The sequence below is a fragment of the Amblyraja radiata genome, chromosome 27 (genome assembly GCF_010909765.2).
Source record: "Amblyraja radiata isolate CabotCenter1 chromosome 27, sAmbRad1.1.pri, whole genome shotgun sequence".
Classification (NCBI taxonomy): Eukaryota; Metazoa; Chordata; class Chondrichthyes; order Rajiformes; family Rajidae; genus Amblyraja; species Amblyraja radiata.
In genome coordinates, this window is record NC_045982.1 from 23,926,449 (window position 1) to 23,939,005 (window position 12,557).

General features: G+C 41.7%; 1 protein-coding gene across 6 annotated transcripts in view; it reads left to right on the forward strand.

The window, feature by feature from the left end:
* LOC116988564 (adhesion G protein-coupled receptor B2-like) overlaps positions 1–12,557 on the forward strand; it is a 514,190-nt gene that overhangs the window by 416,312 nt on the left and 85,321 nt on the right. For all 6 annotated transcript variants that reach the window (XM_033045397.1, XM_033045400.1, XM_033045401.1 and 3 more), the window contains 2 exons: positions 4,082–4,185; positions 9,322–9,424. In XM_033045397.1, coding sequence (XP_032901288.1) covers positions 4,082–4,185; positions 9,322–9,424 — 207 coding nt within the window. The remainder of the gene's footprint in view (positions 1–4,081; positions 4,186–9,321; positions 9,425–12,557) is intronic.

The following is a 12,557-nucleotide window of genomic DNA, read 5'->3' on the forward strand; positions in this document are numbered from 1 at the left end:
AGTGCAGTTTTTTACCACTTCAAGCAGGGTGCAAGGTCACCAAATTCAAATGCAGTTTCATACCATTTCAAGCAGGGTGGAAGGCCACTAAAGACAGTGAGTCGTGACCTCTCCCTCCTCCATCTTGCAGAGACTGAGCCACGCCCACACTTCTGGGTTTCTCCCACCAGAATGGGCGTGGTCTTCATGGCGTGATTGACAGGATAGAGAATCTCAACATTTTTTAAACACTGACAACTCTTATTTTTCATCGATGGGAAAAATCCTCGATTTTTCCTGATGAGCGGATGGGGATTCTGAGTAAGATGGACAAAAATCACAGCCGCACGTGGTGGCGTTTTTTTCTAAAATCAATATAAAACGCAACCAGGAAGTGGTCAAGACTAGACTTTTAATTATATAGAAGGCAAGGCAACTTTAATTAAGGCAAGGCAACTTTAATTAGGCAAGGCAACTTTAATTGTGGGATCTCGGGAGAATCGGACAACTGAATTAACTACAGAAAGAAACGGCAGACATGTTAAATCAACTTTTGCATCAGAATTCATCATTGAAGATGCTGCAAATATCCTGGATAATCGATGAACTAATTTTAAAAAACATGGTGAAAATTGTAACAAATCTCACGCACAATGGATAAAGTATAATTGGTTCATTTTTTTCAAAACTCACTCTATTCCAGGAGAGTGCCAAAAGATTGGAAAATAGTTCATTTGATTCCTTGTTCAAAAAATGAAGGATGATAGGCCAGTTAGCTTAACATCTGCAGGTGGCAAGATGTTAAAGTCAATAAAAAATAACTAAACATTTCGGAAACCTAAATATAATCAAGCCTAATCAACATGGTTTTATAAAAGGTAAATAATTTGTGACAAATTTGCTTGATTTACTTAAGGGTGTAACGGGGAGAGTTGATAGAGGGGAGCCTATTGATGTAGTGTATTTAAATTTCCAAAAGGCATTTGACAATGTGTCACTGAAGAGATTGGTGTTTGATTAAAGCTCAAGGTAAATACGGAAGTGTGGTGGCATGAATTGTAAAGTGACTGTCACACAGCAGGGCTCGAAATTAGCAGTTGCCCGGGTGCCAATGGCAACTTACAGTCCTGCCGGGCAACCTAAAAGCCATGCCATTTTGCCTGGCTTGGCAAGCAACCGGGACACCTAGCGTTTAATTCTGAGCGGGCCCCCTCTCTATCTCTTTCTCCCTCTCTCTCTCTTTGTCAATCTCCGTCTCCGTCTCCGCCCGCTATCCGTGTCTGGGTCTCGACTCTCGGGTCTCCGCTCGGCTCTCAGCTCTGCGCTCGGCTCTCCGCTCGGCTCGCTGCTCTCCACTCGGCATGGCCGGCCGCCTTATACACGCGCACTGCCACCACATCATCGGCCGTGGTTGTGCGCATGTGCAGCCCTGCACATGCGCACTGTCACGGCAACTGGTCGGCATCGGCCACTTTCTCCCTCCCTTTGCATGGTGGGAATTCTGGCCGCCATTACTGCCCGGTCGCTGCCTCACCGCGACCGCTAAAATACAATGCAGAATCACTCCCTGGAGCTGGATTAACACTCTGGAGTAACTCTTGCTTCTTGGTTTCCTGGTCCTCCAAAAATATTCGAAATGGAATTTAAACTGGTGGACCCACCACCACCAAACTCCAAACTCCGAAACATAACAGCCTATTCCATGTTATCTCTTTATTTATTGTGTATATATATGGTCTATAGTATATAGACACACTGAACTTTTATCTCCCGTTCTGTATTATGTTTACATATTCTGTTGTGCTGCAGCAAGCAAGAATTTCATTGCCCTATCTGGGACACATGACAATAAAACTCTCTTGACTCTTGACTTGGACTTAAGCAAAAAAAGTGTTCTTGGGGGAAAAAAAAGCTACCTTAAATTTAGTTGCGTCTGGTTGGTAACTATGGTAGGGTGAAGACTATTCCATGCTTTAATTGTGCGGGGGAACTCCATGGAGCAGCCAGCATCTCTGGATAGAAGAAATTGGGTGACGTTTCGGGGTAGAAACCCTTCTTTACATTTCCTCTGGTTTTAGTGTTTTTAGTTTAATTTAAAGATACAGTGTGGAAACAGGCCCTTCGGCCCACCGAGTCCATGCCGACCACCTATCACCCATACTCTAGTTCTATCCCACACAACAGCGACGTAAGTCAAGAGTCAATAGTTTTATTCTCTCACGTCCCAGTTAGAACAATTAAATCCTTACTTGCAGCAGCACAACAGAATATGTAAACATAGTACTCTGTAAACAATGTTATAAAGGAGAAAACAAAACGCCATACAGACAGCACTCATATTCAGGATCAATTCCGGGTCGCTGGCAATTTTAGGCAGCAACATTATGGCCAATGTACTGCCCAATAGCCTTGAACTGAATTAAAACATACAGTAGTTGTAAAGGGGGACATAGCGTCACTTAGAGATTTAAGACTGAAAATGGATAGTTTCCTTTTTTTTTAGTAACCAAAGTTATCAACGTATAATTTTTTGTGTGTTGGAAAATAAAATGTAGTGGCACAGCTGGTGGACTTGCTGCCTCACACGCCAGAGATCTGTGTTCGATCCTGTTCTCGGGCACTGTCTGTGTTGAATTTGCACATTCTCCCTGCAAGCATATGATTGGCCTCCCACATCCCAAAGACACATTGGCTTTGTAGGTTAACTTGTCTCTGTAAAATTGCCCCTAATGTGCAGGGAGTGGGTGAGGAAAGTGGGATAACAGAACTTGTGTGAATGGGCAGACAAAAATGCTGGAGAAACTCAGCAGGTGAGGCAGCATCTATTGAGCGAAGGAAATAGGCGACGTTTCGGGTCGAGACCCTTCTTCAGACTGATGTGAAGGTGCGAGGGGAGGCGGGAAGAAGAAAGGAAGAGGCGGAGACAGTGGGCTGAGGGAGAGCTGGGAAGCGGAGGAGAAAGTAGGGACTACCTGAAATTGGAGGTCAATGTTCATACCGCTGGGGTGTAAACTGCCCAATAGCCGACGTTTCGGGTCGAGACCCTTCTTCAGACTGATGTCGGGAGGGGTGGGGGTGGGAAAAAGAAAGGAAGAGGCGGAGACAGTAGGCTGTGGGAGAGCTGGGAATGGGAGGGGAAGGAGGGAGAAAGCAAGGACTACCTGAAATTGGAGAAGCCAATGTTCATACCACTGGGGTGTAAACTACACAAGCAAAATATGAGGTGCTGTTCCTCCAATTTGCGGTGGGCCTCACTCGGGCCATGGAGGAGACCCAGGACAGAAAGGTCAGATTCGGAATGGGAGGGGGAGTTGAAGTGCTGAGCCACCGGGAGATCAGGTTGGTTATTGCGAACTGAGTGGAGGTGTTGTGCGAAGCGATCGCCAAGCCTGCGCTTGGTCTCACCGAGGTTGATCATACGCTGAATAACCATATTTTTGTTTGGAAGTGGAAAGAGATAATAGAAATTGCATTTATTGCAACGTGTAAAAAGAGATGAGATACTGTATTGTAATTTTGCTGCATGTCATTGTGGTATATATCATGTCTTGATTGGTGAATATGTTTAGTTTGCGACTTTATTTGAATCAGAAATAATATGTGAATGCTTCATTGACCATAATTCCGACTGGTAACTACGCACTTCGTCCGAGCTCAATATCGCACACGTCATGCAAGCCGTCTTAAATGACCATGTAAACTGTCATTTGGCAACCTAAAAAGCTGCCGAAGTTGCCCAGCTGGCAACAGGGGAAAAAAGTTAAGCGAGAGCCCTGCATAGCAGGCAGAGCTGGAATAAATGGGACCTCTTCAGGCTGGAGAGATGGAGCTACAGGAGCACCTGCATTTTGTGGGATATGGACGCTGCAAATTGGTTGCTCCAATTCCTGCATTGGGATTGCTGAACTTAAAAAATACCAGTAATTCATAAAGTGAAATGTTTTGACATGTATCATATGCCTAATTGCTATTTTAATCAAATGTTATTCATTTTATTCAGTATTTATTTGCATTTCTGTAAACACACACACCAGCAGTGTCTCCTAGGAAAATTTGATTTAAATTTTGGTTTGTTTAACTGAACGTTTGGTTTGCTTTTCAGAGCATGGATTTCACTGGAGTGCCATCAGTCCCATTGATGATCGGATGTGGAATTGCTTGTATGGCTCTCTTAACATTGCTTGCTGTATATGCTGCATTTTGGAGGTACTGTGTGCATTAACCCAGTATTACAGATAAAATGCTGATTGTAAAAAATATGTCATGATATTATTCTATATATAGTCGTCCTCTTGATATGCTCCGATTACAGATGCAAGGTTTCGATCCCAAATGTCAACCTGTTAGCAGGGTTTTGAGCTGAACTGCCAACCAATCCTTTCTTGTCCCACCCCACCAGCCAGCCCCATTCCCCCAACCCCTCCACCCCCAAACCCGTAGAGATGCTGCTTGACCCGCTGAGTACCTCCATTAGCCTGTTTGTTGCTCTGATTATATAATGTAGTGAGGATTTTTAATAGAACAGATTGTTTGTGTCGTGTACATTGCCAATATAAACTAATCCCCTCTGCCTATACATGATCAATTCCCCTCCATTCCCTGCACTATATATTAGAAGTGACAGGTAATTCAGTTACCATTTGTTGTGACAATAATCATCTTTTTATATCTCCATTTTTTTCTGGTTCATGGGTTATGTTGATAGCATTTACTTTGAGGCACAGGAACGCACAAAAACAGTGAGTGAAGTTGAGGTTTGTTGTGTTGAGAAAATGGAATGTAATGTTATTGGATATTGATATCGTCCCAGATTTCATTCTGCTGGATACATTTATTTGTCGATGGTTGTTGGTTGTATTGCAGCCCTCACAATTTAAACAAGGTCGACAAAGACAGAGTGTTAGATAATGTGGAAGTATTACTGCTAAAGTGATCATAACAAATAGAGTTTTGCAGGCATCGTTGTTTTGGTATATCTTAAAAGAATATTGATTCATAAATAAATGTCTGACTTCAGTCATTAATCAGGAAATTTGTTGCCAGCGGGGTGACATAAGAAGTGAGTAATCATCTTCTGCAGATTAGTGTGACATGATTGGTGGGCATAGAGGAATAATAAAGGTCACAATTGCAAAAAATCTCTTCGTAGTCGTTTTCTGTTTGTGTTCTTTGAAGCTGCAGATTTGTCTGTGGATCTCGTGGTTTGTTTCTCAGTGACGTCTTGTTCACACAGCGAAATGCCAGAGGGTATACCGCATTTTACTGTGTACTTCCCATAGGAAAGCCAGTTCTACCCAGTCCCACCATGACACGTAATAAGAAACGAGCAGTTAATTACGTGCTTCATTTCTTAAAGGGATAAACACCAAAATTGCATCGACCAAGTGTGGCATTCTTATTTGAATAATGAAAAATCAGTCACTAGAACAACTGTCCAGTCTCTATGTGCTTTACTTGGCATAAGGTATTCTAGCTTCTTAAATTGACAACAGTCCTTCCAGAGCTGGTCCAAGCTTGTTGCAGTTCCCCTGGGCCTAAATGCCAAGCTGTGATTTTCACTCTACACAATCAGCGGTGTACCCTTCAGCATCTCTCCATCTGCTTCCGTCAAGCAATCGTTTTCAGCGATCTTCAGTTGCCACCAAGTCTCCAGGTAAAGATATTTGTCATGGGTGAGGTGTAATGAAGACTAGAAGGCTGATATCCTTTTTTTAAAAGGGCTGCAAAGAAAAGCCTAGCAATTGCAGACACAGTAAGCCTAATGTCAGTGGTGGGTAAGTTGTTGGAGGAGATTCTGAGTGACAGAATCTACATGTTTTTGGAAAGGCCAGGACTGATTAGATATAGTCAGCATGGCTTTATGTGTGAGAAATAATCTCACTAATTTGAATGAGATCTTGAGTGGAGACCAAGTAGGCAGATGAAGGCAGTGTGGTATATGTTATCTTTGTGGGCTTTAGAAATGCATTTGACCAGATTTAGTTTGGAGATACAGTGTGGAAACAGGCCCTTCAACCCACCAATGTCTGCGCCGACCAGCGATCACTCGTACACTAGTTCTATTCTACACACTAGGGACAATTTTTACAGACGCCAATTAATCAAGAAACCTGCATGTCTGAGAAAACCAGAGCACCCGGAGAAAACCCAAGCAGTCACAGGGAGAACGTACAAACTCCATACAGACAGCACCCATAGTGACTACCAGACCCGAGTTTTTGGTGCTTTCGGGCACATGAGATTCATGACGAGCTAGCCAAATGGATTCAAAATTGACTTGAGAATATATTTAATGCCTGTTGCATCTCTAACAGTGCAGCACTCCTTCAGTGTTGTACGTAAGTGTAAGCCTAGGTTTTTTTTATTCTCAGTTCTCTGTGATGTACTTATATCCACAGCTTTATACCTGTTAATATGAGGATTCCTTTAAAAGTGGCAGAATGCCATTTTATAAATGATCTAACGTGGACATGTTTTAATCGGAATTGGGGTCCATCTATTTAAGTGATGGAAATATTGGCTACTCATAGCATTACCCTCTGAGAAAAATAGTTGGCCCTTCTTCTTCTTGCGTTTGAAGCAGCAGAAGTCTGCAGCAGGGTGATGCCATCCGGTTCGACAATCCGTAGGTGCCCGCCCTAAAAAGGGCACATGCCAAGGGCGCTACGGCGCTGCCACTGTCTGTTGTCGTTGGCCTGACGCAGGTCAGTTGACACTGCGCACCACGGGCAGGTCGACAACATGGGCCCCAGTTGGCCCTTCGGTTCCTATTAAATCTTGCCCCTCTCATCTTAAACCTTTGACCTCTGGTTGTTGATTTCTTTATGCTGAGTAAAAGACTCAGTAAAAGGTAAGTATGTACTCAGTACAAAAGTAAAGTGTATTTATCCCATTTACTCCCCTCATGATATTATACACCTCCAAATGATCATCCTTCAGTATCCTGTGCTCCAAGAAATAAAGTCCTACCCTTCCCATCCTTTCCTTATAGGTCAGGCCCTCGAGTCTGAGCAATATCCTTGTAAATCTTCTGTGCACACTTTCCAGCTTAATGACATCCTTTCTATAGCACGTGACCATAACTGAATATTTCTAAATTTGAATTTTTTGATCTAGTCCACAGCATACTTCTTTTGAAATTCCCACTTTATTTCCTGCAGCCATTGAATGGTTTCAACGTATTCAAATCTTTACAGCAGATTGTCATGGCTTCCAAGGCAGCTTTGGGTAATAGTTTCCAAGAGCTGATGCTGATGTTACACTTCTTCATCCTGATCCTCAGGACATCCATGAATTTCTGACTTTACCTTTGTTTTGGGATCATTGTCTTACCATTGAGAAATCTGTCTTTTGAATGTGTGCAAGAAATTGCTCAGTCAGTATTAATGTTCCTTCCCCACTGCCTTGAGAAGCCTTCCAAAGGTCACTCACCAGATTGCTGGGATATGATTCCATTAATTATGCACTGCTAAAAACTGACAATTGCTGGACTAAACACATAACATTTATCAATCAAGCACATTAACCTGGTTCTAAGACTATCACTGCAGCAAAACATAAAGATAGAAAGAATTGGTTGTTGGATGCTTGGAGTTAGTACCAACTCTCTATTACATATTCATTAAACTGTCTTGTAATCCTTAAGAATTGGGTTCAGCGGCTGATGACATCGTTATCAAACAGGTGGTAATCTATGGGACTCAAATCTCCATTGATCACGCATTGCTACATCCCATGGGATGGCAACCTTAGTCTGTGTGGTTCAGTCGTTCACTGAATAAACATTCAGAACCATCCACAAAACCGGTTCAAATGTGCAATCAAAATGATCAGTCCTTCTGAATGTTTTGAGCAGATGGTGCAAGCCATCTTGTGCCAGTTTTATTTCTGCCTATTCTCATGCTTCTCCACTAACCACCAAAATATTTTCCTCTGGCAGAATAATGGGTAATTTCAGATAAATGGAGAGAAGAAAAAACATTAGGTTGATGGAGCACCTCCCACTTACTTAGAACTTGGCATATCGCCCGGCATGTTGAAAGCTTCATCTTTCAAACGTTCATCTCCCACAGTGTAATTAAGCTGCACAACATACGCATATTTTTGTGAAAAATGTCAAGAAATGTTAGCCAAGCCTTTGCTGTCAAAATAACCGGTTTAATCTTGCTCACCATTATTGATGTATATGCTGTCCAGAACCTACGAGGAAGAAAATAATTATTTTGTTTTCTTCTGTTTAAAGAAAATTTCGACATATTTGCCTCGATACAGGATTATAGTCTACCATGTTTAGTGCAATTTATAATCCAATTTTAATGAAAGATCAAACAAAATTCTTAGATTTCCTGAAAGTTGCATAAAGTCTGTAATTTCCTGTTCCAGGCCCTCCATATGTCTGCTGTGTTAATGCATGGAGTACCTCAACATCCATGGTCTGTGTCATTTGCAAGTCTCTGAAGCAGAAGACTTTCATAGTGCCAGTGAAACCAAATCAATTGTAATTTAAAGGGGATCTGCTGGGCAGTTTCCAGGCAACACTAGAAATATGACTCGGTCGGGTAAATCCTCCTCAAAATAAGTATTAACCGAGTTGTCCTTTGTGCTCCACCCCCTTCCCTCTTTAAGTGGCCCCACCCAAATCACCAGGCTTGTGAGCATTGATCAAACCCCCAGCCAGCCTCCTATCTGCTACGTGACACCAGCTCAGTCTACCCATCAGTTAACAAGCAACCATCTACCCCCAAACCCCAACCTCCACTTCAACCAGTGATTACATCCGCAAACATTGTTCATACCTCTTGTCCACCAATTCTACCTTGCAACAACAGATCATTCTACCCAGCCACTGAGGCATGCATCTTTGCTTCCTTTCAATGTTTGACAGAGGAAAGAAGACAAGACCAGTAATGGTCAAATGGAAACTGAAATTTGATCTTAAAGATATCTTTGAAAGTATAAAGTTAGAGTAGACATACCAATGTTCTCACTAAAGCAGATTCCAAACTAAAGGCCATGGATATAAATCAGTCTTGAATGAAATCATTAAGGAGTTCAAGGGAAACCTGAAAAAAAGAGAATGGGTAGAAAGTGGACATGTGTAACTAATGGGAATATTACAGATGTTTTTATCAATCACTAAATTACATAGCTCTAATACCGATAAATAGTAAAAGTCATGGATGCATTCATAGTGTTTGATGAAATTGGAGCTGATGGGCCACGTTAGAACCTTAATATAATTGTAAATCAATGCTCATTTGCATAGATGTTTCAATCTGTTGGATAACATGATGAGGATATTATATAGCTCATTTGATTTGCTTTAACATTATGTTTCCACAGATTCATAAAATCGGAGCGATCCATTATACTGCTCAACTTTTGCCTATCTATAATGGCATCAAATATCTTGATTTTGGTTGGTCAAACACAGATACACAGCAAGGTAAGAGCATTTGTACTCAGAAAAATGTGGAATACATGGTGAGGAAGAGTTATCCAAAAGAATGGTCAAAATGTAACTGAAAATTCATTGCTATATTCAAATTTGAGCTTCTCAGGTAAGTTGAGTTTTGACCTCAAGAACACACCTTACATGTTTAAAAATGAAAACAAACTTTATGCTACAACTACGTTTACATTTGAAGCATTGGTTTAGAGATTGTGGGATGGTTGTTTTTACTTTCAGTGGGTTAGAAAACTAACAGTAACAAATCGGTAGCATATTATCTATAGTTACCAATGAAATCAATGAGAAAACAGGCAGGGATCATAAAGGCAGCCATGAACAGTTTATATCTCCACAGCAAGTGTGAATTGCACTCGTGGTTTCTAAGAGTGGTCCTGAGAGATGCTGCAATAGTCTGACTGATTTAAACAGTTGGTGCAGTTTACATGAGGGTATGATGATATTTTCTGTAGCATTGACATGTCTTTGCACTTCAATATAATTAAAATGCATCTGTCTATGACTCTATGTCATTCAGTCTATACACAGTTTAATAACATACCATTCTTTTTCCTTTCTGAACTGATGAGACTATTCATTGGACTATGTAATTATTTGCTTGTAAGCAATTTACTTTGATTCAACATTAATTATTAAAGCTGGCCTATACTATTCCCTACCTGGCACAGAATGAAACTAATATAATTGTGTAATATTATGCAGATTAGACAACGTAGAAACAGGCCATCTAGCTCAACTGACAGTACGTTTGCTCCTCTTGGGTCTCTTTCTATCCTCTAACTCGATTGGCAATATGTTTTTTTGGAGGTGGTGGCAATTGGCTAGAGCAGAACATTTGGAGATCTGCAGTGTTTTTTTTGAGGGACTGGGTATGTTCTGGATGCCAGGAATCAACAATCAGCTGTTTGACATCAATCTCCTGTTCACGTTAATTCTATGTTATCCAACTTTCACATCCACTCCCTACGTACTAGGGACAATTTGCAGAGGCCAATTAACCTACAAACTCACACATTTTTAGGATGTGGGAGAACCAGAGGAACTCAAGAGGTCACAGGGAGAATGTGCAAACTCCAGAACTCTGGGAACCCAGGACTCTGAGCTGTGAGGCAACAGCTCTACCAGCTGTGCCACTGTGCTGCCTGGTTTGGAGGATTGGTGAGTTCAGTGAGTCAGGTGATCCTTGGGAAATGGGAAGTGGGGGGGGGGCATTGGTGACAGGTGATGTGGGACTGAAGGAAAGTAAGTTATGAAACTTAGTTTAGCAGGGATTTAGTTGAGCACAGTGGTAGATATCACAATAGTACATGCCAGTGGTGCCCAATGATAACCTCTTCTGGGCCAGGATTGTCTAATTTTCCCAGAAGCTCCCCAAAGGAAGCACTTTACTAGGAATGACATCATTTGAAGGATATCGCATATGGAAGTTGCTTGTGCACCTGAAACTACCTAATAATTTCCAGAGTGATGATAAACAACCAGAACTTGATCATACTATGTTTTACTCCAGGAAAGATTGATTTTAGACCATGTGTTGCTGAAATCGATAGCACTATTTTAGCTGAGTTATCAGCCAGAAAGTTTACTCGGGCATTAAAGAGGTAGACTATAATTATCTGTGTTGCTTTCCACTGCAAGGTTCACTTCTTATACTTAGTAACAGAGAAAGTGTGGGACTGCAGCTATAGAATTTGTACTTAGATTTGCAACATTCATTACATTATCTTCCTGGGATATAGCTGACTGGCAGTTAAGTCACGGTCTAATAAACCTCCTGCCAATTGTTAGCAATAGATAACCTTTATATTTATAGAGCCAATTCTATAAAACACATGTCTAGTATTTGTAGCACTTAAACTCAAGTGGATATCACTAACTGGCTCTCTTCCCCATGTAATCCCTGTTTTGCTTTCCACTGCAATTTTCTGAAGCTAATTCGCTCATTCATATTCCCTTATTCACCATTTGCTTCAAAGGGCTTAATTGAATTAATCTGTTGGTCTTCCTGTAACAACATGATCATAATCAGGAACAGAAATAAGCCAGCTGGCTGTTCTACCATTCTGTAGGATCAGTCTTGACTTCATCATCACTTCTCTGCATTCTACACATTCCTCTTGACTTCCTTGTAGTCTAACTGTGTCAGTCTCAACCTTGAATAGATATAATGAGCATCTCTTCAGTTTTCTGGGATGGACAGTTCCAAAGATTCACAATCCTCCAAGAAAATAAATTCCTCTTCATCGTTGGTGACCACATGTTCTGAAACTATGGCCCCAGTTCAAAATACGTCGGCTAGCAATCCCACCTATAAATCTTACTCTGAATCGTGTGTGTTTCGATTGGTGTTGAGATTTGGGGATCATGCAGTGTTCATTCTCCAAATCTGCTCAGCATGTCTTTGTAGAACAACCCCATCATTCCGGAAATCAACTGAATCTTCCGGCCCGAAATCAACTGAAGGGTTCCGGCCCGAAACGTCGCCTATTTCCTTCGCTCCATAGATGCTGCTGCACCCGCTGAGTTCCTCCAGCAATTTTGTGTACCTTTGAATCTTCTTCATGCTGCCTCCAATACAAAGTGCTGGAGTAACTCAGCAGGTCAGCCAAAATCTCTTGAGAACTTGGATGGGTGACATTTCAGATTGAGTCCCTTCTTCAAACTCAGTCTGAAAAAGGGTTCCAATCTGAACTGTTCTATCCATGTTCTTCAGAGATGCTCCCTGACTCTCTGAGTTACTCCAGCATATTGTGCCTTTATTTGTAAATCAGCATATGCAGTTCCTTGTATTTGCCTCCAATGCTGTAGCTGAGGAATTGGTGCAGGGAACAGGGATTCAGATTTTGGTCCATTGGGATCTATTCTGGAGCAGAGGTGGCCTGTACATAGGGAAACCTATATCTTGGCAGTCAGGTTTGCTAGTGATACACGGGTGGGTTTAAACTAGATTGGCAGAGGCTCTATGCAGGACCAACATGAGAGGTTATGTCAGTATAGTCATATAGCTTTGGCCCAACTTGTCCACGCCGACCAACATGTGTTTGGCCCATATCCCTCTCAACCTATCCTATCTATCTAAAATCCTAGCCATTGTAAAAATAACCCCTTC